This window comes from Daucus carota, chromosome 7, assembly GCF_001625215.2.
Source record: "Daucus carota subsp. sativus chromosome 7, DH1 v3.0, whole genome shotgun sequence".
Taxonomy (NCBI): Eukaryota; Viridiplantae; Streptophyta; class Magnoliopsida; order Apiales; family Apiaceae; genus Daucus; species Daucus carota.
In genome coordinates this window covers 31918379-31945155 of record NC_030387.2, presented here as the reverse complement: position 1 = coordinate 31945155, position 26777 = coordinate 31918379, and the positions used below count along the sequence as shown (strand labels likewise).

At 34.8% G+C, this 26777-nt stretch overlaps 4 protein-coding genes, 1 long non-coding RNA gene and 2 other non-coding genes across 10 annotated transcripts; 5 read left to right on the top strand and 2 right to left on the bottom strand.

Moving 5' to 3' along the window:
- Positions 1-3362: 3362 nt before the first annotated feature.
- On the top strand, positions 3363-6814 carry LOC108196232 (cyclic nucleotide-gated ion channel 2). Its single transcript, XM_017363426.2, has 8 exons — positions 3363-3548; positions 3816-4431; positions 4670-4885; positions 4976-5292; positions 5366-5477; positions 5576-5812; positions 5926-6012; positions 6154-6814. The coding sequence occupies exons 1-8, from the start codon at positions 3499-3501 to the stop codon at positions 6658-6660; spliced, it is 2142 nt and encodes a 713-aa protein (XP_017218915.1). The 5' UTR covers positions 3363-3498; the 3' UTR covers positions 6661-6814.
- LOC108196234 (uncharacterized) lies at positions 6286-8026 on the bottom strand. The gene is made up of 3 exons (XR_001801732.2): positions 7479-8026; positions 6999-7064; positions 6286-6651 (listed from the first exon to the last, which is right to left on the bottom strand). It is a non-coding gene; the product is annotated as an uncharacterized LOC108196234 (long non-coding RNA).
- Positions 8027-8084: 58 nt separating this feature from the next.
- Positions 8085-9694, top strand: LOC108196233 (UDP-glycosyltransferase 708G1). The gene has a single exon (XM_017363427.2). The coding sequence runs from the start codon at positions 8300-8302 to the stop codon at positions 9674-9676; it is 1377 nt and encodes a 458-aa protein (XP_017218916.1). The 5' UTR covers positions 8085-8299; the 3' UTR covers positions 9677-9694.
- A 1174-nt stretch (positions 9695-10868) lies between these two features.
- On the top strand, positions 10869-10940 carry TRNAQ-UUG (transfer RNA glutamine (anticodon UUG)). The gene has a single exon. It is a non-coding gene; the product is annotated as a tRNA-Gln (tRNA).
- Positions 10941-12413: 1473 nt separating this feature from the next.
- Positions 12414-12485, top strand: TRNAQ-UUG (transfer RNA glutamine (anticodon UUG)). The gene has a single exon. It is a non-coding gene; the product is annotated as a tRNA-Gln (tRNA).
- A 197-nt stretch (positions 12486-12682) lies between these two features.
- Positions 12683-18124, bottom strand: LOC108196621 (uncharacterized). 3 transcript variants are annotated; one of them, XM_017363990.2, is made up of 4 exons: positions 17628-18124; positions 16909-17159; positions 15936-16653; positions 12683-14997 (listed from the first exon to the last, which is right to left on the bottom strand). In XM_017363990.2, the coding sequence occupies exons 2-4, from the start codon at positions 17134-17136 to the stop codon at positions 13037-13039; spliced, it is 2907 nt and encodes a 968-aa protein (XP_017219479.1). In that variant the 5' UTR covers positions 17137-17159; positions 17628-18124; the 3' UTR covers positions 12683-13036. The 3 variants fall into 3 exon arrangements, with proteins under 3 accessions (XP_017219479.1, XP_017219478.1, XP_017219480.1); XM_017363989.2 differs by having other exon boundaries at positions 16909-17164; positions 17628-18123; XM_017363991.2 differs by having other exon boundaries at positions 15954-16653; positions 16909-17164; positions 17628-18120.
- A 3194-nt stretch (positions 18125-21318) lies between these two features.
- Positions 21319-25664, top strand: LOC108196652 (chorismate mutase 1, chloroplastic). 2 transcript variants are annotated; one of them, XM_017364042.2, is made up of 6 exons: positions 21319-21741; positions 22674-22896; positions 22987-23073; positions 23737-23880; positions 24911-25003; positions 25156-25664. In XM_017364042.2, the coding sequence occupies exons 1-6, from the start codon at positions 21557-21559 to the stop codon at positions 25378-25380; spliced, it is 957 nt and encodes a 318-aa protein (XP_017219531.1). In that variant the 5' UTR covers positions 21319-21556; the 3' UTR covers positions 25381-25664. The 2 variants fall into 2 exon arrangements, with proteins under 2 accessions (XP_017219531.1, XP_063938254.1); XM_064082184.1 differs by lacking the exon at positions 23737-23880 and having other exon boundaries at positions 21407-21741; positions 25156-25569.
- Positions 25665-26777: the final 1113 nt, after the last annotated feature.

The window sequence follows — 26777 nt, the reverse complement described above, 5'->3', positions numbered from 1 at the left end:
CGTGCAGCGTTTGAATTTCAAAAACATAAAACGCTACTCCATGTTTCGTTTACAGTGAGAAACAAAACTTCAACTACCGTTTAACATCCAAACTGTTATATAATGTAGCGTTTTCTATTGAACCTTGAAATATATTCAAAGTTTAAATTAATCATTGTAAAACCCAATTTGTGATTCCTAGAATGTTAATAACTGTTGATTTATTTTATTAAACTGAATCCTACGCTTTAGTGCTAGAATAAATTAGAGTTTAGACTCGAGCCCTCAATTCTAAACCTAAATGTTAGTCAATTTAATTTCCAATATAGATTAATCATTTAACATCATTATGGGTCATATATTATTGTTGGTGTTTTGTGTAAAGAAATTGAAAGAAGATGATATGCAAAAAGATTTCTCATTATATATTTTTCGACTCATAAATTTAACTTCTAAAAATTCAATATAATTCATAACCTATTTCTAAGAAATAATGATATAAATTCTTTGATATATCATTACTAATATATTCAAATTAATTTTCTAAACTAACAAACTTATTCTAACACTTTCGGATAATTTAAAACAATTCAAATAAATATACATTACTTTCTCCTGCTTTGATCGAGATATATAACTTTTCATCCATCTCGACAATAGATATATTTATATACATTATAATATTTAATATTTATGGAACTAACTTACAATCATATATAAATGTATACTGTTATCTCATATAATCAAAAAATATATATTTCCTTGACTGAATGTTTGGATTGGTAATGATTTGACACTTATGCATAATTATTAAAAGAAATTCATATGAAATGTTTCATTCCTTTTTTCTCGATTTCTTCTCTCCTATCTTGCCATACCATACGTACTTAGTATTCCCGCTTACAGCAGCGTCTGAAGAGGGTAAAATGTACGCAGTCCTGCCCCTACCTTTAAAGGAGAGAGGTTGTTTCTGTGAAGATCCCCGGCTTAGTGCACAATAATTAAAAGGGTGTGTGATACAATATTATTACAATACCTTAGCTCATGGCCTTCACATGAGACTTATCGAAATATTACCCATCAGTAGCGGCAAAGTCCAGTGGAGGAAACAATTGCAAAGATAAAGGCGTGGGAGAAGAGAGATTAGTGCAAACCTCTTCCTAAAGCATAACACCCCAATACTCAAAACCTCTGTAAATCATGAGACCGAGTCTCAACTACTCTGATACGCCGTCGCCAATCATTCTTATCAAATGTCATATCCCCGTGAGATTTAGGGTTCCCAAGTCCAAACTTAATTGATCAGACCACGTGCGACGGGGCCGACCTCTCTTTCTCTTGCCTCGAACCGATAAGTGTTCAACTCTTCGAACCGGCGCTGAATTACATTTACGCCTAATATGTCCATACCAACGTAAACGCCCCAAATAATTTCCCTCCTATCTCTATTAATCTCAAATAATTTTACTCTCTCATCCGTCTAAACCAAAGACAACATTAATATATATTAATTTTATCGTCGAAACTCCTCTAGTTCACAAAGCTATTGAATAGTATGTATAAAATGATTCTTACTGCTATACTTTTAACTTTTTGATATTTCCATGGCTACAGGAAAGCGTTCATCAAACAGTACTTGATATTCATGAGATCCAGGAGTGCAGGAGTTCCTCGTGAAGTACTTGTTAAATATACTGACAAACAAAATTAAGGCAAAAGAATATTACTGGATCTTCATATACAGAATTTAAAATGCACTATGTAGGATTTAAAGTGCACTCTGTATCTGTACTTTAAATTTTATGACACTTGAATATTGTACTTTTAATATTATCATCATCTCTTTTTATCGTTGAGTATTTGCAATTTAGAAAGAGAGAGCATCATTTTAAATATTCGGTTAGGACACCCGAATAATTAGGATCAGCTGCTCGACACGTATAATTGTGAAATCTCTTCGAGGACATTCTTCAAGCAAAACCCATACAACATACAAGTGAAGTTACAGAAAACGAAGAAACCATTGCAGAATTTTCTTCCTTGTTCTCAAGGGGCATGTCTTAGCTTGTCATGTATACAAGGAGAAACCGGGTACGGAACATGGGCGTACGAATAATGAAAACGACCACACTCTATTCCCAAAATAATGCACCTTCCGCTTTGCTTTACACACCACGTATATATTCAATTGAGGTGACCCCCTCCAGTTGTTGTTTTGTTCCAATTCCAGCTGTCATTCTCAACAATTATGTAATTCTATGTAAACACTTATAGGATGCTATTTTGGCCATTTTCAATATCTTGCCTACAAATCTTGAATAAACAACGAGACAGAAACATCTCACATGACGCTAAACATATCCCCTTGCCTTATGCTCATAATTCAGATCATTTTATCATTACGATATGCACAGATAATAAAATTTCAATATCAGCTTTTTTCGGAATTCTGATTCTGCCAGGTCTCTCGTGTTTTCACAAATAACATTCGGAGCTTCTTCCGGAACTTAACTGAAAAATTACAAGATATTACATACGACTGGTGCTATATATGTAAGCTGTGGACTGCTTTTAGCCACTCATCAAGTTTTGCAAACAAATCGTGGATAGGGATGCTAAATGTATGCTTCAACCCAGTTGTCCATATGCCAAAACCAGCTTCTGGTTATAAGAGTGATGCGAAAACTATCACTATTCAGGAATGAAAATGATCGACTTGTAAATTCAAATTTTTATTTTTTTGAAAATAAGACCGACATGTATATTTGTTGATATATGATGATTTTGAAAGTAAACAGCACATTTCCAGAAAACAAAACAGGCACAGAATTCCAGGATTTATTCATAAACAAAATCCAACTCAAGTATGAAGTGAACATGGACACGATTAACATTAACCATTGTTTTTAGTCTTGGAAATAACCAGACATTAAGTCATTTCAAATGCCAGAACAAATGGTCAGGACAAAGAGCAAAGAGAGATCTGCAGGCTTCTTGCTCTAAGTTTGACAAGCACAACCCTGGAAGTATCATGTCCTTTTGATAGCAACACTTTCATATCAGCATGTTAGGAATTGGATCTATTTTAAAATGTGCATTTTATTTTAGGACATCGGGTTGCATCGATGTTGTGTGTGATGCGGTTAGTGTTAATTCACGATAAAAAAATACACGACGACCAGTTTGTATGATATTTGGCCTTTCAACGTGTAATTGACTAGTATCAGCTTATGGTAAAAAAAATTGTTGGTGTGAGTTTTACAAATAATAGAAATCACAATCCAGAAATATGTATGTTTACGAGACCTATCAGAATATTTTGAAAGATTTTACTAGGAGATGTATTTGTATAATATGAATTGAATTTTTTTTGTTTTGTTTTGGTACTTATATATCCACCACTCTTTCATTCTGACCTCCCATGTTCTCTTCTTCTTCTTGGGCCTCACAGTTGATACAAGTTGTATCAAAATTTGTATAGTCTTCCATGAAGTTTAGCACTGATCTCTTCTCCCAATCATGCCTATCTCCACTCCCCACCTCCCTACTTCCTCCTCCTTCCCCTCAAGGTACCTAGTTCATACTTATACTTAAAGACCGGAGAACTGTGAGAACCAGAGCAACTGCACAATAAATTTAGCATTACATAATAAAGCGCGGAATGTTTAGTTCTCTCAGTTCTCCGTTTCTATATTGAACCCTGCCCGAAATATATTTGTTCTAAGGTTCTAAGTATAACGTGGTTCTGACTTTTAAGTGGAACCTGACAGGATGTATTGATGTATTTAATTTTTTTCTCTCTGTTTATAGTTGATTGATTTATTTTCAACCTGCAGGTTGTTTTTCATGCGGCCGGCTCAGCCAAACAACTCCACTAACGACGACGATGATAACACAGGCAACGGGGCTGAGTGCTACGCTTGCACTCAAGTAGGCATCCCTGCTTTCCACTCCACATCATGTGACCGGGCTAACCAACCTCAATGGGAAGCCTCTGCGGGGTCTTCACTCGTCCCAATAAGCTCCCGCCTAGACCTTAAGCCTACTGCAGCTGAACGTCGTCGTCGTCAAGACTCAGGTCCTTTTGGGCGCGTGCTTGATCCAAGAAGCAAGCGTGTGCAGAAGTGGAACAGAGTGTTCTTGCTGGCCCGGGGCATGGCCTTGGCTATTGATCCTCTGTTCTTTTATGCACTATCAATTGGTCGATCTGGCTCGCCCTGTTTGTATATGAATGGGGGCTTGGCGGCCATTGTGACCGTGCTGCGCACATGTGTGGACGCTGTGCATCTTTTTCATCTCTGGTTGCAGTTTCGGTTGGCTTATGTTTCGAGGGAGTCTCTGGTGGTTGGTTGCGGGAAGCTGGTGTGGGACTCACGCGCTATTGCGGATCATTATGTTCATTCTCTGAAGGGCTTCTGGTTTGATATATTTGTCATACTTCCGGTTCCTCAGGTAATTAGCCTATGATAAACATAATTTGATCTAATTGCTGAATGATCATACCCTTAGACTGCGTTCACTTGGATGAAATGAAATCGGGGGAGAATGAAATGAAATTTGTATTCTAAATTTAGTCCATATTGCTAGTCCTTGATATGATTATAGGAGTCTAGATTGTTTTCCAATGAGTGTTAATTCCATATTCACTTGTGTTGAACTGAATCGTTTTGTTCTTTTTGTCTGATTTCAGGCTATATTTTGGTTGGTGGTTCCAAAATTGATTAGAGAAGAGAAGATTAAATTGATCATGACAATTCTTCTACTTATGTTCTTATTCCAATTCCTTCCCAAGGTCTACCATTGCCTTTGCTTAATGAGAAGAATGCAGAAGGTTACAGGTTATCTCTTTGGCACCATCTGGTGGGGTTTTGCACTTAATCTCATCGCGTACTTCATTGCTTCTCATGTGAGTTTTCTGTGTTTGATCATTTCTCTACCTGCCTATCAGCTTAATAGTCTGTCAAAATTTGATTAGAATTGGTCCATTGTTTCCCAGGTTGCTGGAGGATGTTGGTACGTTCTCGCTATACAAAGAGTAGCTTCGTGTCTCACACAACAGTGTGCAAGCAGAGCTTCATGTAACCTCTCTTTATCGTGCTCACAAGAGGTCTGTTACCAGTTTTTCCAGTCTACAGACACTTCAGGATATCCATGCAGTGGGAACTCGACGATGATGGTGAATATCCCGCTGTGTCTGGATGCTAATGGACCATTTCGCCATGGTATCTACCAATGGGCTCTCCCTGTCATTTCCAGCAACTCAATTACTGTCAAGATTCTTTATCCAATTTTTTGGGGTCTAATGACCCTCAGGTATACAACAGAACTTACCTCCTTTTCCTTGGAAATTGCAGATCACACAATAAATTTTTTGTGTTATTTACAGTACTTTTGGAAATGACTTGGAACCCACAAGTAACTGGCTAGAAGTTGTCTTCAGTATAGTAATTGTGCTCAGTGGTTTAATGCTCTTTACTCTGTTGATTGGAAACATTCAGGTAAATTTTAAGTATGAATATTTACTAATATAGATCCTCATCCATTTAAGAATGCTGTACTCATGATGCAATTTTAACAATTTGGATTTGAAATTTAGGTATTCTTGCATGCCGTAATGGCAAAGAAGAGAAAAATGCAGCTTCGGATCCGAGACATGGAATGGTGGATGAAGAGAAGACAGTTACCTTCTCAACTAAGACAAAGAGTTCGGCATTATGAACGCCAAAAATGGGCGGCCATGGGTGGAGATGATGAGATGGAGCTGGTTAAAGACTTACCGGAAGGGCTTCGACGTGACATCAAACGATATCTTTGCCTAGACCTTATAAAAAAGGTAAAGATTCTTTAACTTCATATGATCAAACTCATCCAAATTTGTTGGTTTCTAAACCACTTATCCGAAGAACTCCTCTCATAGTTACTTCAACTAACGTTTCTACGTTTTAGGTGCCCCTATTTGAAACATTAGATGGACTCATTCTTGACAACATATGTGATCGTGTTGTGCCTCTCGTCTTCTCCAAAGATGAAAAGGTGAAAAAACAGAAAAGCAATGGCTGCTAGTATTATTTCATTTTTCTCGGTTTTTACAGTAACAATGTATAAGGCATCTGATCATATTAACAAAAGAAATAATTAAGAAAGTTTGTTGCTATCTATGATATTCATATACAGATTATTCGAGAAGGAGATCCTGTACCAAGAATTATGTTCATTGTCCGTGGTCGCGTCAAGAGTAGCCAAAACCTGAGCAAAGGTGTGGTAGCCACGAGCATACTTGAACCAGGAGGCTTTTTGGGTGATGAACTCCTGTCATGGTGCCTTCGACGTCCGTTTGTGGACAGGCTACCTTCCTCCTCAGCCACATTTACATGCATCGAGTCAACAGAGGCATTTGCACTAAGTGCAAATAATCTTCGATACATTACTGATCACTTCCGCTACAAGTTTGCAAATGAGAGGCTGAAGAGAACAGCGAGATACTATTCATCAAACTGGAGAACCTGGGCAGCTGTTAATATACAGTTGGGTTGGAGGCGTTACATGACAAGGACGAGGCCCCCGATGAATCATGTAACTGTAAATGGCGGTGGTAGTGACAGTGGCAGGGACAGTGAGCAGAGACTCCGGCAGTATGCAGCAATGTTCCTGTCTCTCAGGCCACATGACCATCTGGAATAAAGAAAGAAATCAGTATTCAGTTTCATTCATTTTTAATATATCATGTCACCATAGTTATTTGTGTTGATTTAAAGGGTGACATGGTGGTGTATAATGTGTGTGATGACATTCAGTTTATTGATCAAATAAAGATGGAAGTATTGTTGTTTCTCCATTGATAGAATAAAGAGCTTATATGTGTGACTTGTGGGGTTGTAATCAGTGTTGCTCATTTTCGCAAATGTATAGTTTAATATTGGTCTGTACAGAAATCGGTTTGATTCAAGAACAAGGGTAGCGTGTCAAAAACTTAACAGCGTCGATATTTATGTAAGCTATCATCACTAAACCCCACTTACGAGCTGAAAGGCTTCCTGGTGCTTAGTCCAAAATTGGTTACCACCATCTCGTTCTACCCCGCCTTCCTGAAAGAGAACTAATCAGGTTATGTAACGACAAGTCTCTTTGGATAAGCACTAATTCTTAAATTGGTCCGCGAATGTCTTTGTTTGATTAAAATGATTTAACAAATGTGAACTGATTGTTATAGAACAAGTTGAGTAAACCACTTGAACATAAGTTAGAGCCTGAAGAGACATTAGTGATCAGTCAGACAAGAAGCTGGCAGAGTTTTAGGATAATACCACATCAACCTGTCCTCCTCCTACCTAATAAAACATAATTTTCTTGTTTTTTCTCAAAATAAGACTAGGTGAAGCTAATCCCTCTTGTTGTGTAAGGTCATATAATAGTCATTGAACTAATTCAAGAAAAACAGAACTCATCTGAGCCACATATGAATTATGATATTCCAGATTTTTCTAGACAGGATAAAATACCTCAATAATTCATAAAAATGCGGATCATTGTCTACTTGCCCTCGCAGCATGAGTAAGAGTCCCATCCATTGGCGTGTTATGCTGTAGCACTTGTGACACTGGATGCATTATTACAATTCAAGAAGTCATATTCCCCAACCCATATAATCTTGTGCCACTGCGACAGAGTGCATTTATCTGAACTTCTGGTCCGTCATCTGGTTTTTTCGTTCTTGATGTTGATGTGCTGAATGAGGGGTGAGCATCGTACCAAAAAAGGGTCTCACATTATCAGAAAGGGCCGGGGGCTGCTGCAAAGATATTGACAGCAACAATGATTTATTAGAGCTTAGCAGATAAACAATGAAAAATCAGATTAAATGGACATGATGCGTTATTATTTCCACATTTTAACGCATTCCTGAATGTTATACAATTTACAGAATGTATAAACGATACAGATAACATTTAAAATTCGTTGTCCTTGTGCCAGCAATCACTCAGTTATTGATATTTAAATAGGAAGAAACATAGTCTCAAAAAGCTATGAGTGCAAGCAGAGTTCAGAACTACCGTCTTACTTTGGTATGTGAATGATGAAGACAAGTTTTCTACTTTTCTTGTTGATTGTAGCTTGGGCTGCACGAAAATTGACAAATAAAATCTTTGAATATCCATTAAAATTTAACTAAAATATAATACAGGAGATATGTGGATCACTAAAAGCAGATGGTTTTCCAAGTCAAAGCTAGTTGCCAGGCTTGACTATTTGCAAAGCCTGAATATTGTATACTTTCATAAATTCCTAAATTGACACTGCCATTTACATTCTGCAGAGAAAAATGGCAAATTCTGATAACCACAATCATAATGCCCATGTAGCTCTGATTCCCAGCTCTGGTATGGGACATCTAACACCCTTTCTTCGTCTTGCTGTTTCACTTATATCCCACAATGTCAGAGTCACTCTGATCACGGCACAGACAACAGTCTCACTAGCTGAATCACAGGCTCTTTCTTGCTTCTTCTCGACTTACCCTCAAATAACCGCATCACAACTTCCTCTCGTCCCATATGATTCCCCTTCAGAAGATCCTTTCTATATTCAATATGAAGCCATTCGTCGCTCTTCACACCTTCTTTCTCCCATATTATGTTCCATAACTTCATCTCTCTCTGCTCTCATAACAGACATGAGCTTAGCCTCTACCATTATCCCGGTAACGCAATCCCTTAACCTTCCTAACTATGTCCTCTTCACATCATCTGCCCAAATGTCAACACTGTTTCTGTCCTTCCATGCCATTGCTGGCTCAAGAGGTGAAAATGACCTTTTTACGATCCCAGGTATGCAGCCTCTGCCCATATCATGGATTCCTCCGCCATTACTTTCTGAGAAGGATAGCTTGTTTAGGACCCAATTAATGGAGAATGGAAAAGCAATGCTACAAGCAGATGGAATACTAATCAATACATTTGAAAATTTTGAACAAGAACCATTAGTAGCCCTCAATGCTGGTGAAGTAATAACAAGGTTGCCACCAGTGACAGCCATAGGGCCATTTGAACCATGCGGTTTTGAGAGGAGCCGGTCACTAACATGGCTTGATGGCCAACCGATGAATTCAGTTGTATTTGTAAGCTTTGGGAGTAGGACTGCCATTTCCAGGGAGCAAAACAAGGAACTGGCTGACGGCTTGCTGAGGAGCGAGTGTAGGTTCATTTGGGTAGTGAAGGAAAAGAAAGTTGATAGAGAGGATGGAAAGGTGTTGGATGAGCTTGTTGACGAGGAGTTTATGAAGAAGGGGAAGGATAAAGGATTGGTAGTTAACCAATGGGTGAATCAAGAACAGATATTGAGTCACCCAGCAGTTGGTGGGTTTGTAAGTCACTGTGGATGGAATTCTGTTACTGAGGCCGCATGGCATGGTGTTCCCATTTTAGCTTGGCCCCAGCATGGAGACCAGAAGATGAACGCATATGTATTGAGTAAACGAGGGCTAGGAATATGGGCTGCAAATTGGGGGTGGGGAGGGGAAATGGTGGTAAAAGGGACGGAAATCAGTGAAAAGATTAGAGAGGTTATGGGTAATGAAATGCTAAGAGCACAGGTGATAAAAATCAGGGAAAATGCTCGAGCAGCGGTAGCAAATGGTGGGAGTTCTCACAAAGGAGTGATTGAACTCATCCAGATATGGAAGAATAAGAATATCAAGTAACACAATTTTTTCCACTCATCAGTTCTAAGATCCATTATCTTGTTGCATTCGAAAGAAGTTTAAATTCAGTATTATCATTATGTCTTATGTTTTAAATAGTGTTATATAACGGTCTCTAATCGGATAAAAAGAATGTCCAAGCTAAAAATCGACACATTTCACACTATCATGCAAGCAATAATGTAATGAAATGCTGTTAGGCAAAGAGAACCCTGAATGAAATGACATCATTAAAGTGGCCCCATATTTGTTGGAATTTTCTCATAGAACTGGTGGAATACTAGTATATAATTAAAGAGTAAATGACAAAGGGGTGGCCGGAGTTTTGCAAATTTTGAAAAACTCTGGCCACCCCTTTGTCATTTACTCATAATTAAACTAACCTTGCACTATTAAACAATCAAACATCAATGTACAGATGATCGCATATGGAAATATTAATTTCTAACATAATGATGAAACAAGCAATAGTGAACATAAATATATCTAACTATACTGTAGTTGCATAAACAGTCTAAGGGTTGCCAGATAAGGAACATAAAATATACTTTGAAAACTAGCCACTTTGAGTTCACTCGATTGTAATAATCATTAAACATCGGATGAATATAAGAATTAGTGACGAGTTTTTTTTATATGTAAGTGCTGTTAAAATGACCTCAGGATCATATCTGATATCCCCCTCTTCCTACGAGTCAAAAAAAATTGCCTGTGAAGTAACTCTTTGCCCTTTGGACAGCAGTAAAAAATTTAAACAGGTCAATTTCAGAATGTTTGATGCAACCAACTTTGTATTACAGTATATATATGAATTGACTTGTGAGAGAATAAGAACAGACCGGAGAACAGAAAAAAGAACAACAGACCAAACCAAGTGCGCTGCCTGACAGCTTCTATCACCACATGAAGATTAAAACAACAAAGGAAGCAGGAGCAGTTCTTCAAGGTGAATAAACAAATATAAAAAGACACATATTTAACATTTAAGAAAAAACAAACCCATCGTGCGTAATTCATCCTGAAATATGTGTTCTATGAAATTTTGGATATGGTCGAAGACTGGAAAATAACATAATTCCTTGCTGTAATTTGTAATCAACTCAGAACTTGGACCTACTCAGTGCGTGGCATCAGTGTAAGAGAGTTATGTGCCTAGGTATTATTTCTATCCCCAAGACCAGTCACATCAATTGGTTCTATGGTGTAGTGGTTAGCACTCTGGACTTTGAATCCAGCGACCTGGGTTCGACTCCCGGTAGGACCTTTTTTATTTTTCATGTAGCTCAGAAGTAATTAAACATGAAGCCACGTAAGAACAGGTAGGTGTGTGTCTGATATACAACTTACGTTCTAAATTATAGAGTAAAGATTTACATGTTCAATAAAATGGATCAATCTTTTTTTTTTACTGATTTTAAATTGCAAAAATGGATTTTGAAAGCTAGTAATGCACACATTTTATAGTGTAATGCATAGAAGGATACCATTGTAAGGTGCAGGCATAGAATTCTATGAACACATAAAAGTTATCCCGTATCCCATGAGTTCCTGGATGATCACATATGTATGGGAATACTAATGCAAACTACAACAACAATAATAAACAATAGCTTTCGCGGGAAGGCATTAACCCTTGATTTTGATGAAAATGCAGGGGGCTACAGTGTCTTGTGTCTTCTAGCGGAAAAGTCACTCCTAGGATTTTTACCATCCAACAATTTTTTTCCGCTAAAAGTATGTTGCTTATAATTGTTCAGGATGGTGGTTGCCATGAAGGTAACTTAAGCCTATATTTCCAAGAAGTGACCACTTTCAGTCCTTCTGATTAATATATCTTGTTAAACATAGGATGTAAAGTAACTTCCTCTTGAAGCAGGAAAATTAATCTTAGACAAGTCAATATCAACATCATTCAATCCTAACTAGGCTCCGAAAGTTCACATTTAAGTCCGATGTTCACACAATCATAACTAGGCTCAGAAAGTTCACATTCAAGTCTGATGTTCACATGTTAGAGGTCCTACCCAGTGCACATGACTCCCACATAGAAAGGGGTCTTACAATCCAATAATTAATCAAGTTATGTTCCGCTACACAATGTTCTAGCCTATAAACCATCTACAAATCACCAATCACATTAACAATACAAATCACCGGTCCTGATAATGCAAATCACCAATTATAATTACACAAACCACGCCAATATGACTATATAAAGACCATTGCCGCCGACAACTGTAAAATATATAGCTGTGACAAATTTTTCCCGCACTTGGTATTCAAATAAGGTTTTGTAACTTAAAACAGCTACATATACATATGACTATATGAGTATTCAATTGAAGAACTAAATAAAAATAGAAACGGCAAACTATTATTTACACAAATTGTGCACCTAACAGCATCTGATTCTACTAAGAAACCGAGATTAAAAACAAATATAAGAAGACAGCAACGCAGTTAATTTATACAGTACAAAATAATAACAAATATATAGAAAAACAATGATTTCTCATTTATAAATAAAATCCAAAACAAAGCAATCAAGCACATTCATGCTCAACTCACCCTGCATGTGTGCGTGAGAGAGAAATATCATCCATAGCTTCTTTTCTTGTTCCTGGACTCCATGATGATTTGTCATCTACTGTTAAACCCTAATATCGGGTTATATATCCTCAAATTAAAAATAGAGTATTTTATATTTATCTAATCTCTATATTTGTTTATCAAAAGTGGTTCTATGGTGTAGTGGTTAGCACTCTGGACTTTGAATCCAGCGACCTGGGTTCGACTCCCGGTAGGACCTCCTTTTATAATTTTTTAGTTATGACAGCAGTAGTTTATTTTTTATGTTATGATTTTTATGCTATAACAGGCCTTATAACTTTATCTCTACTCTTTCTTGCAACGTTACACATTGTTATAGCATATGAAGATAGATGCACTAAAAAACACGTTATTACTGCTTAATAACAAAGAAAAAGGTAATAAAACACAAGAACATCATGTAAATCCATGTATATTACACTCAGATGCTGAATACTTGTCAAGTTTATATTCCTGAAAAGGCCTCTTTATTATTGACCACTCCCTGAATAAATTCCTAAAGAACATAACAGTGCACATGTACAGCAATGACTGCAGAACTTGCTAAAACTAAACAAGAACGTACGGTTTGATCCGTGAACTGAAAAAAGGCGCAAGACGAGGACTTTCCAAGGGTCTCACATGCTTTTACTACTCTTGCCCAAACATGAGAATTTATGTCATCAGTGCTGATATGATGGCACCTGCACAGTTTAATCCTTGCTCCAAACTTGACTGTAATTTCTCAATTGAAAATCCTGAGAGTGTATGTCAACAATTTAACATAGTAGTATGATTACCAGAGCACCTCTGCCTTGGCAGACGCCGCGTCCTCTTTCCCCACCCTGTTAGGTTTCTATCCTCAACTTCCAATTCCCTACAAATAGGCTGCTGTTCTGGTGGAGGCAGGCAACTTAATGTCTCTGTTGGTGAAGGAGTCAAATCCCCCAAACGCTTCCTCCCCCTTCCATTTCTAGCAGTCCTCCTCCGTGAGAAACGTGACTGCCAACTCTGACCTGAAGCTTTAAAAATCTCTTCAATGGTCTGCAGATCCTCGGTCACCTCACGCCTTGACAGAGAAACAAGACCAGGCAATATGTCCCTTTGAAAGTCCCTGAGCTGCCTTCCCCTTTTTGCTTGTCTTCTTCGGCCCCGTTTCGCTCCTGAAGTGACTCTAGTATCTCCGTCATCACGATTGTTCAGAACATATGGCTGATCACAGTAATCCTCTACCTTGCTTTCTTGCAAATTTAGTGTCATAAACTCAAAGTAATCCATGCCTTGGGGAACAGTTTCCTCATCAAACGTATCATCCACATTAGTTAAGACAACTTTGGTAATTTCACTATCATGATCACTTCCTTCGTAAGAAGAAATAACTTCAGACAACCACAGGAGGCGTTGAGGAGGCAAAGCTTCTGTAGTAAGATCAGCAAGATCCAACTGGGATGATGAGATGCTGATTATTGCCTCTGCTGCAATCTTGGAAATTTCATCATACATAAAGTCATCTGACGAGACTCTCGAGCACTTCCCAGTTTTCTTCTCTATAAGATCTGCTTCAAAGGAAACATCAGTATCAGACTCAATAACTGCAGGAGCCTCCAAATCAATCTCTGTCGCCGCAATCTTCACAACAGTGGCAGAAACAGAGGGTATAGATGGGGTCTCTTCTTCATTCAGAGTCAAATTTAAATCTATTTGAGGTCTTCGACCAGAAAAATGATTGTTTAGTCTATAATCTGCAATTGAATATGTCTCCTTGTGTTGGCCAACAGATTTTAAATTTTGGGTACAAACTTTAGAGGCTCCATCACAGTCAAGGTTGGACACATCATGAATTGGTTTGGAGCGGCATATTGGAGAAACCAGAACCTTCGGAAAGTGAGGCACGTGAAAAGTATCATCACCCAACTTTTTACCGTTATATCTTGAATTACTATCGGCAGCTCTTTTTCTTTCAAAGTCAGAACCACATGTTGCTGATGTGAAGTCCTTAAAGGGGCCCTTTACAGTTTCAGCTTTATTGAAGAAATGGTGAGAGTGAGTCTGCAATGAGTCCAAACTCATCTGATAAGTAACTTCTGGTTTAATCTGTTTATCAATAGACTCGGTACTATGAGTTATTGTATCTGCGAACACAGAATCTTGTTTGGCAACCACCTTGTTTTGAAAATTGTTTGCAGCTGCAACATAGGTATTCAAATCCAGATATCCATGCTGTTTACTTGAATTAGAACCAAAAGAGAGTGCACTCTGATGGGATGCTCCAAAATTTGATCCCGGAAGTAGTCTCAAACTGTTAGTGCCTTTTTCTCCTGAAAGCTCTGCCATGTGCATGGCAGAACTAGGAGGCCTCCCATTAAAAGGAGATAAAGTGCGATGCCCGGAATTATCCTGAGATGACACGATATTCTGAGCCAGTGAACTGCATATTTTTCCTCTGGGAGATGCACAAGAAGACTCAGAATCTATAGCATCAAATCCTTGAATAAGGGGTCGAGAACTAGGTAAGTACCAAGTATTAGTAGATCTATTTAGGTTTCCTTCAGAAACTTGAACACCAAAAATTGTTTTCATTTTCTGGGGTGCTTCATTACTTTCATCCAAGACAAATAATTTCCGAGCATCATGGCCTTTCCTAGGATCAGCTTGTGAATATTCAAAGAATTTAGATGAACGCTCATCGGCAATCTTACTGAGGGAAGTATGTTCATCTAACCTTGTTTGCCCTGACAAGACCGGAATCAGATATGTTACTGACAGTTTAGTAGTGAATGACAAATAAAGAATTATAGTCAAAGTACAACTTTCTACTGCAAGATGAACCACCAGAGATTGATAAAAGAAAACACATTAGATATGAAAGCATAATACCACAAAAGCTATCATACACTCTTAGATGGCTACACTAAAGCTTTCCAACACTTTCAAAAATTTGAAGAAACTAAAGAAAAAGGTAAAAAACATATAAGATTATTTCCCAAATATTAAAAAGAAAAATTTAAGGGAGATTGGATAGAAGGGTTGATTTTTTATACATAATTCTCTTTTTAAAACATCTCCAAAAGCGTGACGTAATGATCCTCAGACTACAATTCAGCAAAAATAAAATAAAATCTTGGAGATTTTTAATTATTCCAATCTTGGCATCAACATAACATAGATATAGAATTAACTTATAAATCGTATAAAATACTCAAATATAATCATGTAAAATATAGACTAACAAAACAAAAGCTTTAATTTCGGCTTGTTAAATGCCACCAAGCATCAATTTAGTCATGTTATAAAGGGTTGGTGATTATGTCTAGAGTAAAAAGCCACTAACCAATGGAAAAGGAACTAAATCTTGTAAGAAAAAGTCAGTAACAGGTTCGTTCCCTCTTTCTCTCCACTGCAGTGCTGTAATATAATGAATCCTCTCTACAGGGTTAAAGGTACAGGCGTTCCATAGAGTTTAATTGAACAGTTCAAATTAGTGTCATTACACTTGATCTCTATATAAATGGCCTTTGGAAACTTGGTGGATATGGTCACAATGAGGTGGAAGGCACTATCCCTTTTCTAACTAAGTGATATAATTGAAAGAAGGATTGCAAAAAGCATGAGTCCTTTAGTCAAACTAATATCATATAGCTTTAAAAGACACACAGATAATATTGAATACCTCCTAAAATATCTGTACCAGATTTAGAGTTGCGAGATAAGTGCCAATTCCCACTCTTGAGGCTTTCTGACTGTATAGTGTTGAAAACACTTTTCTCATCCTTTTCTCCATGGCAGCTTTGGTATGATTCTTTAGATACAGACTGGGACTTTAAGCTTGAATTCCCAAATATATCCCGCTCTCTTACGTCCTCCAGATTGACGGATATTTCCACATTCCTCGGAGGGTCTCTAGTGGATGATTCATCAACCCATATCGGTTCGTTTAAGTCGACCAAGTTATTGTTTCTCTTTGAATTCACAACATATCTATTAGCATCCCTATTGCTCTGGCTGTTTGAAACACTTCCAGGACACAAATTCATATCTAAGCTGGACAAAGACGGATTATTTAAATTTCTTTCTTCCCGTTTTTCTCCATCTTTTGTGGATAGTTCATCATTCACTTCAAGTTCAAACATTTTCTTCTGAAACTTGTATTCGGGCTTGAGAAATTCATAGTCCTTCATGTGTGTCCTGTCATTGGATGGTACCTTACCTTTTACCATGTAAGAATCAGAAATGCGGGATATATAACTGTCATCTTTATAAGAATTTTGCAGTGTAGGAAAACTATGTTTTGGTGTTTCAGCAAGCAACAAAGATTTGTGTGATTCTCTCCTTCCAAATTCATTCATCAAGTCCCTCTGCCTTCTATATAAGCGGTGGAGTTCTTGAAGCTGGAAGACAAATGACAGGCAATGCAAATAATAATAAGAGAAACATGATAAATAAAGTTACAAGTTCATTTGTTGAAATCTCCTTCTGTTCAACTATATACATTCCTCTAGTTGGAGAAAATGAAACCTTAGTTCTCAGCAAATCATTTCTTATTTCTCTATAATTGATAAAAACAAATGGAATCAGTTTAAATGACATAGTATAAGACAAGCTTCATGAACTGAGAAACAAAACTGAAACAGTCATACTCATACCTGTTCTCTGAACACCAACTCATGCTTCAATATAGTTTGCCTCACTTTCTCTTTGTTGTATCCTATGTATCTATCCACAGTTGAACTTGCCAAGAATGAGTCATTTACTTGCTCATTCTGAAAGCTTTTGCCTTCATCATAAAGTGCCCACATCCCATTGCCCGCATTACTAAGATCCCTTGAATAATATCCAGGAAAGTATGCCTTGGAATGTAATTTAGTTGCCATTGCGGCAACGAGACTGAGCACCACTGGACTGATACAAAAGTTAGGGATTTAATAATCAATTGTAAGACAATGTCGAAGCATCTCAATTCTATAACTTGCAAGAGCACTCAAATCGTCTCCCTTAAGCATTAAGCAGACGAGAGTCGCAGAATCTTCTTTTATCAACAACTAACATCAATTGAAGGAAATCTAATATGAGGTTGACTTGGGAACTCATTCAGGTACTACGCTATCTTACCAAGCCTATTAAACAAAGGAAAGAACCCAAAACTGCATATACATATACATACATATATCACTTCAAAAATAGCCACAACAATTATCAAACTATAAATCTCCAAAAATTTCACTAAAGACTAAAGAATTTGTTTAAAGCACAGAATATTTTCATAAAACAGTTACAATAAGGATTATAATGTAAGAAAAGATAAATTATGCAATAAAACAAATAGAAATATCATAATATAATATTGATAAGGAAGGAAATTTACCAAGAATCCAAGTTGAGCCCACAAAGGCACAAACCCTTTTGAAAGCTCCACAAGAAATTCAAGAATCAGTAGCAGAAAGCCATGAAGAGTCAGAGTCTGCAATTGGGTCAAGCTCTAGAAGAGAGAGGATTATATAGAATTATACAAAAAGCCCATAAATTCCATATAGAAGAGTTGTGATATACTAGTATTATACAACCAAAGTGGATGACTTTCACTATCACAATTGAACACAGAGAAAAGTAGGAGTACAATTTAAGAAATAAATTACAATGATCTAGTGGGTCACTATCTGATCAGCTGCAGACACATATAATACTCTCTCTCTCATGATTCTCTCCCTCTCTCTCTCTCAAATCTCCCTCTCTCTCTCTCTCTCAATCTCTCCCTCTCTCATACTACAACAATGAAGAAATGGACAGGCATATAACAAACAATGACTTAAAAGTTTGTCAACAACCGTTGTCTATATTAGCATGATCTTTTCTCTCTTACCACCAATGCCTTTATAATAATCTTTTGTTTCCCATGAGAATATTAATGTGTGATTAATTAATAATATATTTATGATATGTCTTTAATACCCAAAAGATGAGATAGATTTCTTGATATTCTTTCCTTGATGAAACTGAAACCAAACAAAACTTTGTGGATATTAATGGCATGTTACACTAAACTTTCTAACCTTCCAGGGATATAGGTAGGATTTAGATTTGTACACTATTGATATGCCTGTCTATTTTGTATGTTTCTTTTTAGAAATTAATAAAAATCATAGAGTTATTTCACATTTTATTTACTAAGAATATATATTTCCAAGTTTTGAGATGACAACTGCATGTAAAAAGTAGTTGTGGAACTTCTAAATTTAGATATAGAAATAATGATTCCAAGGATTTTCCGGTATTAAATGATCAATTAACCATTATGGACATGATGTTAATGGATTAATTCTATACTCCTGTGTAATTTGGTCAAAGTTTTCAAAACACAAGGAATCAAAGACAAAAACAAATATACATAAAGCACACTAAAAATAGGTGCGATACTCTTTGCAAGTTTAGTTATATTTATATTATCTGATTAGAAGTATAAATAAGATTTCAAATTATATGATATCTAGAATGTTATTTTTTATGAAGTTATATAATAATTACAATTTCATATGTATCATAAAAAATTATAAAAATAAAATAGAACAATAATGAAGATGAAGAGTAGTATATTACGGTGTTCCCTCTGTCCAAAGAGATGTATACGTTCACTGCTCGCATTTCGAGACTCTAATAAAGTATAGTAACATAATTTTTTTCAAAATTTTTCTTTTTCAAATAAAAGTTTAACATCGAATTTTTATTAAGAACAAAAAAATTTAAAAAATATTGTAAAATTATACTTTAAAGAACCCTTAAAAAAAGTGTCAAAAATTAGCGTATACAATTCATTAGGATGGCTGGAGTATTATATTTTTCTGAAAAATAAGCAAGATGATAATGCTAAATAATTTAAAATGGCTTGAAATACTGAACAAATATATACATAAATAATATACGCATATATAATATAATTATATGTAATTATAAATAATATATTAATATATATTGTAAAATTATGTTATAACGGTTTAAATTGTGCTGGTAATAGATCATATCGCAAAACAGTACTACATCAAATTGCAACTCGCATGATTTATTAGGGATTAACTTGTAATCGTATTATAAGAATTAAAATCAAGTTTAATTTTTCGCTAACAACAAATATGCAATTTGATGAACATATGTAATCATGTAGTAAACATATAAGCAATATTTTAGAGAGGAACAAATTTTTAAATATAATCAAATTTATGTATAACACCAGCTAAAATAAATCATTGCATTTTTTCGTCTCGTATTGTACTCGCATTGAAACTGTATGTTACAGTTTAATTAAACTGGTAATCATGTTTGTCAAAAAAAAAACTGGTAATCATGTTACTAGAATTAAATTCATCTTTCATGATTCGGGTTCGTTTATTTATATAATTTGATGAACATCTCTTTCTTTTTTTCTTAAACTAATTTGATGAACATCTCTAATAATATAGTAAACATACAAGTAACTTTTTAAATACGAAATAATTTTTCTTATGAAGTACAAATAATGATTGCAAGTCTGTAAATATTTCAACTATATCCGACTTAATCATTTAAAATTCAACACATTAATAACGATCCAAAAAAATTGAATTTATAGTTAAAATAATTATACAATATTGTTTCAAAATATATTATAGAAATTATGGTCTCTAGTGTACGCTCATAGATACAAGTAGCACCTCATATCTTGTTTGATGTTTTATAGACTTATGACTTTTGTGGTTGACCTGTAAACTCGTATTTGAAATATTTAAATTTTAGTGAAAGTTGTCTCATCACATTAAATTTAATATAAATATTGTAAAGTTACTAATTAAAAAATTTAAATGAATTAAGTTAAATCAATTTCTAACTTTTACGACCTTCATTTTATAATTGATTTTTAGTCTTTAATTTGTTTTTAAGTTTCAAACTAATCTTGTGACAAAAAAAAAAAAGTTTCAAACTGATTTATACTAGTCACATCTTTATATTTAAAGAGTTGTGTGAGAGATACACAAGATAGAACTTTTGTGATCAAGTTGAGGAGGTTTGTATGTGATGGAGCAACTTTAATCTTGTAATACATTCATATTGAGTGGATTTGTGATTTTACCCACCCTCGTGGGATTTTCATTTTAATTGTTTGTGTTTTTTACTTTCATGCTTGTTATCATGTTTGATTAACGTGAATCTATGTAGTCCTTCAAAGACATTCATAAAGAACGTCACTAACTAATCACATGGATCTATTTGCAAACAAAACAAGCACTCGTTAAGAGATTTTGAACTCTCTAATCGAATTTTAATATTTCCTTCTTGTCCCCCTAAAAATAGTTTAATATGTTTTAGTATTCTGATTCTGCAAGATTTGTAAAAATATTGATAGATTATTTATCTGATCATAATTTTTATTTAATAAATTTATCATGTTTCAAATTTATGCAATCCAGTGAATAATAGATGTCACACATATTTCTATATTTTTCTCGAAGTTTCTCTTTATCACTGTGTTGAACAATAAATGTCACACATATATATTTCTATATTTTTCTCGAAGTTTCTCTCCGTCTCTATGTTCATTGTCAATATTTTTGCATTTATACAACTTCTAATCATAACCGTTCCTTTTTATATCAGATCAACGGAGATATATTAGATTTACGGACACGACTAGAGTTACTTGATCACCCGTTCTTATCCGATCTACCCATTCTCATCTCATCCTCCCATCCACTCATTCTAATCTGATCCTCACGTCATTCACGTTTTTCAATTTTTTTATACGTATATATTAAACATATTCATTTTTTGATAAAATATTAATAGATATATAAATTATTATACACATATAGCTAAACTAAATCATATATTTAATCAATTAAATATATATTATGTATTATATCAAATCAGAGCTTTTCTAAATCAATATCTTTTAAAATAATTATATTTAATATATTGATGTTCAGATCGGATCGAAATCGAGCACGAAGTCTCAATTATGAGCGAGAGAAACAATACTTTTACACAAAACGCACCATAGTATTTACTAAATTATACAGAAATTTTGCATCACATCACAAACCTACCCCCTCGTGATGTCAACACCTACCACTTGGTAAAACATATCCACCAAACCTAAGTTGCCAACAACTCTCAAAGTCCAAAGCTCTGTCTTTTTTATATGCTCTGCTCCCTCAAACCAATCCCAGCTCTTGTTTAGTTCAATAAGTATTTCTTATTTATCATACTTGTATATAAACCCCTTTCTCTTCTCCTTCTTTGTGTTCATTTTTCATCTTAGTTTTAACAATGGAAGCAAAGCTCTTGGGAGTTGCCTCTCCTGCCATTTTCTCCACCAATTATTCCTGTATCTCCAAACCCAATTCATTTAATCCTCGCCAGAGCTTTCAAAATTGCAACTTTCGATGTTTTAATTCAGGGCATTTCAAGAACTCCTCCTTTCAGCCTGTTCATGCTTCTGCTGCTTCCATAGGGTACTTTATTATTTACGTGTTTGTTTTTGTTTGTTTAGTATAATTTTGTTAGGCCATTTTGATGATCATTTGCATGTTTTTATTCTCTGTTTCTTATTATGAAGGTTGTTTAGGTACTTTTAATTCATATAATTTTGTTACTTCAAAAAAAAATCTTGTATGCAAAGAGTAGTATTACCTGTTTGAAGGTGTTTGGCAGTTCATTTATCATTTATGTTCAATATAATTATGTTGCCGCTAGGCTAAACTTATTTTTCAGAAATAAGTCTTTATTTTTGGAGAAAAGTATGTAGAATTTACTTTTTTCTGAAATAAGACCCCTTTTTTTTGTTAAATAACGAATATAAAATACCTTCTTAACATTTATATCTAAAAATATTATAAAAATATGCATTTAAAAGAAAGGCCTTAAATTTGAAAAGAAAAGATTGCCAAACACGACCTCTATAAGTACTTAAATGCAAGAGATGACAACAAATATTGAGTGACATGTAGCAAAGAATTTATGAAAATTTCAAGTTTTAAGACCAGGCATGATAATATGTGTTATCATTTATCCAATTCTCCTATCTTTAAATTGTTATGGATATGTAGTGGTTGAATCAGTTTGTGAACATCCCACAGTAGACCGCAACAGGGAATTATGCTTATTTGTACAGTTATTATATGCATTAATTGCTACTGGGTTGTTAATTTGTTATGCACACAAGTTGATTTACTATGGATGTGCACAGTTCTAATGTTATATGTGTGACTTTTCATCAGTTTATGCAGTGAGAACCTTTTTTCACTAATTAGTAGGACATTTTGTTGTATCTTTTCATATAGGATGCTGTTAGTTGTGTATATGAATGTGATTCAGTGTAAGGCTCTGTGTAGCTGACTTTAAAAATTACAGCAACTATTTAAAAGTTAATTTTCTGTCTTTGTAGATTGGATGCTAAAAGGAGGATTGATGAGAGCGACTGTTATACTTTAGACGGGATAAGAAGTTCATTGATACGACAAGAAGATAGCATTATATTTAGCCTCGTGGAGAGAGCACAGTATTGTTACAATGCAGACACATATGATCCAAATGCCTTCTGGAAGGACGGATTCCAAGGATCTTTTGTTGAATTTATGCTTAGAGGAACTGAAGCGCTACATGCTCAGGTATATTTTTACAAGCGATGATGTTAAAATTATACAGGAAGAACAGAAAACTGATCTGGAAAAAATCCTTCTTGTTGACTATTGATGCAGGCTGGAAGATATAAGAGTCCAGATGAGCATCCTTTTTTCCCAGAGCACTTGCCCGAACCCATATTGCCACCTTTGCAGTATCCGCAGGTAAGAGGTTCACAGGAATCATACAACTAAACATACCTATTTGCTTTGTATTGAAGCACCTGAGAATTTCATTATGGCTTCAGATGTCTATTTTGTGTTTACTATCATCCAAGAAACACTGTTCCAACTTTTTAATATATTATATTCATATGCTACTTAAAACTTATAGTGGTACAGGATGTGATGATCATTTTGTATCCCAATGTATATTGTTACCTTTATAAATGACTGACTTGTCAAAGTTTATATGCTTCAGCATTGGATTTTAACTAAAAAATAGCAACCCTCTTTCCTGAAAAGTGTTTTTTATGAGCCACATTCCTGGTAATTATGATCTGAGAAACACATGTTTGGGTATCTCTGAGCATGAATTGTAGATTTATAATGATGCTCACAGTATAGCATGTCTTTAATATTATATCTGGCATGTAAATTTTGAAAGAGTGATATAATCCCTCCATTGAAGGGACTGCCAATATCTGCATGGAAACTTGTGGTTTTATTCAGTGGCATGGAAGGATTTAATGTTTGTAAAGTTAACTTCAAGTGTTTCATTTATTATTTGAAAATATTGTTTGATGCAAAGATACAGTAATGTTCAGATGAAATTCCTGAATCACATCATCTTGAGCGTTGTTTTATATATTTCTGATATGTTTGTAGGTTCTGCATCCCATCGCTGAATCAATAAATATCAACAATAGGATATGGGATATGTATATTAAAAATCTTGTTCCAAGATTAGTCAAGGAAGGCGAAGATGGAAACTGTGGAGCAACTGCAGTCTGTGACACAATTTGCTTGCAGGTGAATGTTGTACTGTGTGGATTTCTATGTTAAATCTCTATATACTTGAGTTATATTTACAATTAACATCATGACTCTCATTGTTTAAGTATCAGCTTGTCATCACACATTACCTATATTTCTCATATCTTTGCGTTTGTCAGTTAAGGTAAGAATAAATAGATTTTATGTGCTTGATAATCATTCATTTCCATGTAAGCTTGTGGTGTGGTCAGCAGGAAGGTTCCTCATGGTAATCTCTACCCTTTTAGCAACAGGACAGTAATTTAAGTCTCCTGAGAGATATGAGCTTACGCGAGGTTTTAGTTAGCTAAAAATAAAAAAGGAGTTGCCATCCCCTCTTCCAGTCTTCTGATCTATATGTAAAACTTTTCATCTTAATTAAAGTTTCCAATTTAAAGTGCACAAAAGGAACATTTAGTCATGATTGCTCTTTAATAAGTGATAAACATCTCAAGAAGGAATCTTAATTTTCACCTCAGCGTCTCTGATTTTTATTAATATTGAAACTATGACTGTTGAAGATAGTGACATACTGAATGATATTACATGTTAGGGTTATCTGCAGTGTGAAAATTAACTGCGTATTTGTATTGAACTGTAGTAAAAGGCAGTTTTAAGAAAATATTAGTAGAAACTGAAAGTTAGAGTCTGGGCGAATCAAGGAAATTGCTAAACAGGTGGAAACAATGGTCTGTTGAAGAGTTCCACTTCCTGGTTGGTTGAATAACACTCGTTAGTCGTTACATATACAAATTTATGGTTCTTGGGCATGAGATTGATATTTTTGTGCTAATCGACGGAGATTGATCTTTGGATTAACCTTTAACTCTATGTTACTCTTACTCGGGTACGGACGTACGGTGACACAACATATATTTGGACTGAAAAGATCTGAAACTTTGGGACATTAAGTCAAAAGGCTTTTCTGGTCATTTTTGTTTAGCCTTTGTACACTAAATCTCTTTTTCTTTTATAACATAAACATCAGGATGAATATGGTAAAATTTTCTGGAATCTTTGTATGCAGGCACTCTCAAAGAGAATTCACTATGGTAAATTTGTAGCAGAAGCAAAGTTCCGAGCCTCGCCAGATGCCTATGAAACTGCTATTAAAAAACAAGTATGTTTCCTTTCCAACTGTACTTGCCTCCCAAGTTTTTAATAATTTTTTTGCCTATTTTCTCAAGTATTTTAGGCTAATATATGACCCACGAGATGGTTCTATGTTTTATACAGTTTCTAATAGTTATATTTCGGTGTTTGGTTATGTAGGACAAGGCCCAGCTAATGGACTTGCTAACGTACCCAGAGGTGGAAGATGTAATCGTTAGGAGAGTAGAGATGAAAACCAGAACTTATGCTCAAGAGGTGACTGACGATGATGCTGAGCCTGTGTACAAAATTAAACCAAGCTTGGTTGCTGATCTCTATGGAACGTGGATAATGCCATTAACTAAAGAGGTTCAAGTTGAATATTTATTGAGACGTCTGGACTAATAGAATGGTTACTTTGAACAAATGTCCAGCTATACCATGCAATGGAGGGTGACAAACAGAATCTTGAATCCTGATGTTGTGTTTGTATATAATTTGTAGGAAATCCTCCAGTCTTTCATTGCATTAAGTTATTGTTTAAAAACTGAGTGCCTGCAGATACAAAAATAACAGTTCCTTTGCTTTATGTCATTTTGCTTTACATGTAAACAAGATGCAGTATGCTGTGTGTTGATGTATGTATTATTGTAGTAGAGATATGTAAAGAATTAGCATTTTGTTGCTAACTTATCAGCCTTAAGCTAATTGCTGTAAGCTAGATTGTTAAATGTTTTTTCTTTATTATAAAACTACTAGGGATTAAATAAGAGATATGATTATAATTCTTTAATATTTTTAATCTTATGTTAATTTGATAAAATCATATTTGGGATTAGTTCAAAAAATTACTCTCTTCTTTTATTTTCTTATTTTCTTTTTTTTTTGTTGTTGATAATGAGAATAAATCTCATCGAATATGAAGCGGCAATTCACCGTGATAATTCTTTCATTTAAGAAAGTTTATCATCTAACAATCGGACATGCAAGATGACCGAAGAATTTAGATAATAAAACTTTAATGTCTGAAAAGAAAATCACGTCTTCTTCCAAGCATCCGGAAAATATAAACAAAGAAAATATGGAGAATATAAGTCCATTTATAACTGATTATATATATTATTAAAAAATAAAAGATAATATGTCCAATAATTAATAATTATTAACATCATGTGTGTATCATTCAAGTAGTGAAAAAAAAATTAAATAAAGTTTCAACCAAAGGTGGATCTTTGGTGAGACACTAATGAATAAGAAAATATACCGAAGATATAACATAACAATTATTAACAAACCAACAAAATAGCACATAATTGCAGCCAACAAAGTGGCACATAATTGCCTCTTACAGGCCAAAAATATGCCATCAATCATGACCATCTATAAATTATACATAATTAGCGATCAATAGAGGCACGATTGGAGAAGTGGCGAGTCATTTATTAAGAGATTATAATGTTTTCATTATAATCCTATGGAAACAAACATGAGATTAACTCATTCAAAGGATAATAATAGTTCAATGGTATAGGTTATCCATCAAAATAAGTTAATATAATATTGAAATTTAAAAGAATAAATCTTGTGTGTGATTGATCTTGTAAACAAACATAAATTTTGGTGATTTGAAATATTATAATTCTTGACATTAACAAGGAAGGACTTTAAAGAAAGGATCATAATTTCGTGAAATAAACATGACCAAGTATGGTACTTCATCGATTTATTATTAATTAATTAGTTTGAATTTATCATTTTTATTCTATTTTATTCAGTTTGATTTATGTTCATCCTTGCGTTCA

Excerpts from the sequence above, each read along its gene's own strand:
- LOC108196232 (XM_017363426.2), top strand. The coding sequence starts at position 3,499 with ATGCCTATCTCCACTCCCCACCTCCCTACTTCCTCCTCCTTCCCCTCA. Across the intron at positions 4,886-4,975 it reads CGTACTTCATTGCTTCTCAT|GTTGCTGGAGGATGTTGGTA; the intron begins GTGAGTTTTCTG and ends ATTGTTTCCCAG. Across the intron at positions 5,478-5,575 it reads TGTTGATTGGAAACATTCAG|GTATTCTTGCATGCCGTAAT; the intron begins GTAAATTTTAAG and ends TTTGAAATTTAG.
- LOC108196233 (XM_017363427.2), top strand. The coding sequence starts at position 8,300 with ATGGCAAATTCTGATAACCACAATCATAATGCCCATGTAGCTCTGATT.
- LOC108196621 (XM_017363990.2), bottom strand. The coding sequence starts at position 17,136 with ATGGCAACTAAATTACATTCCAAGGCATACTTTCCTGGATATTATTCA. Across the intron at positions 16,654-16,908 it reads AGTTGGTGTTCAGAGAACAG|CTTCAAGAACTCCACCGCTT; the intron begins GTATGAGTATGA and ends TTTGTCTTCCAG. Across the intron at positions 14,998-15,935 it reads TGGTACAGATATTTTAGGAG|GGCAAACAAGGTTAGATGAA; the intron begins GTATTCAATATT and ends CGGTCTTGTCAG.
- LOC108196652 (XM_017364042.2), top strand. The coding sequence starts at position 21,557 with ATGGAAGCAAAGCTCTTGGGAGTTGCCTCTCCTGCCATTTTCTCCACC. Across the intron at positions 21,742-22,673 it reads GCTTCTGCTGCTTCCATAGG|ATTGGATGCTAAAAGGAGGA; the intron begins GTACTTTATTAT and ends CTGTCTTTGTAG. Across the intron at positions 23,881-24,910 it reads GTGACACAATTTGCTTGCAG|GCACTCTCAAAGAGAATTCA; the intron begins GTGAATGTTGTA and ends CTTTGTATGCAG.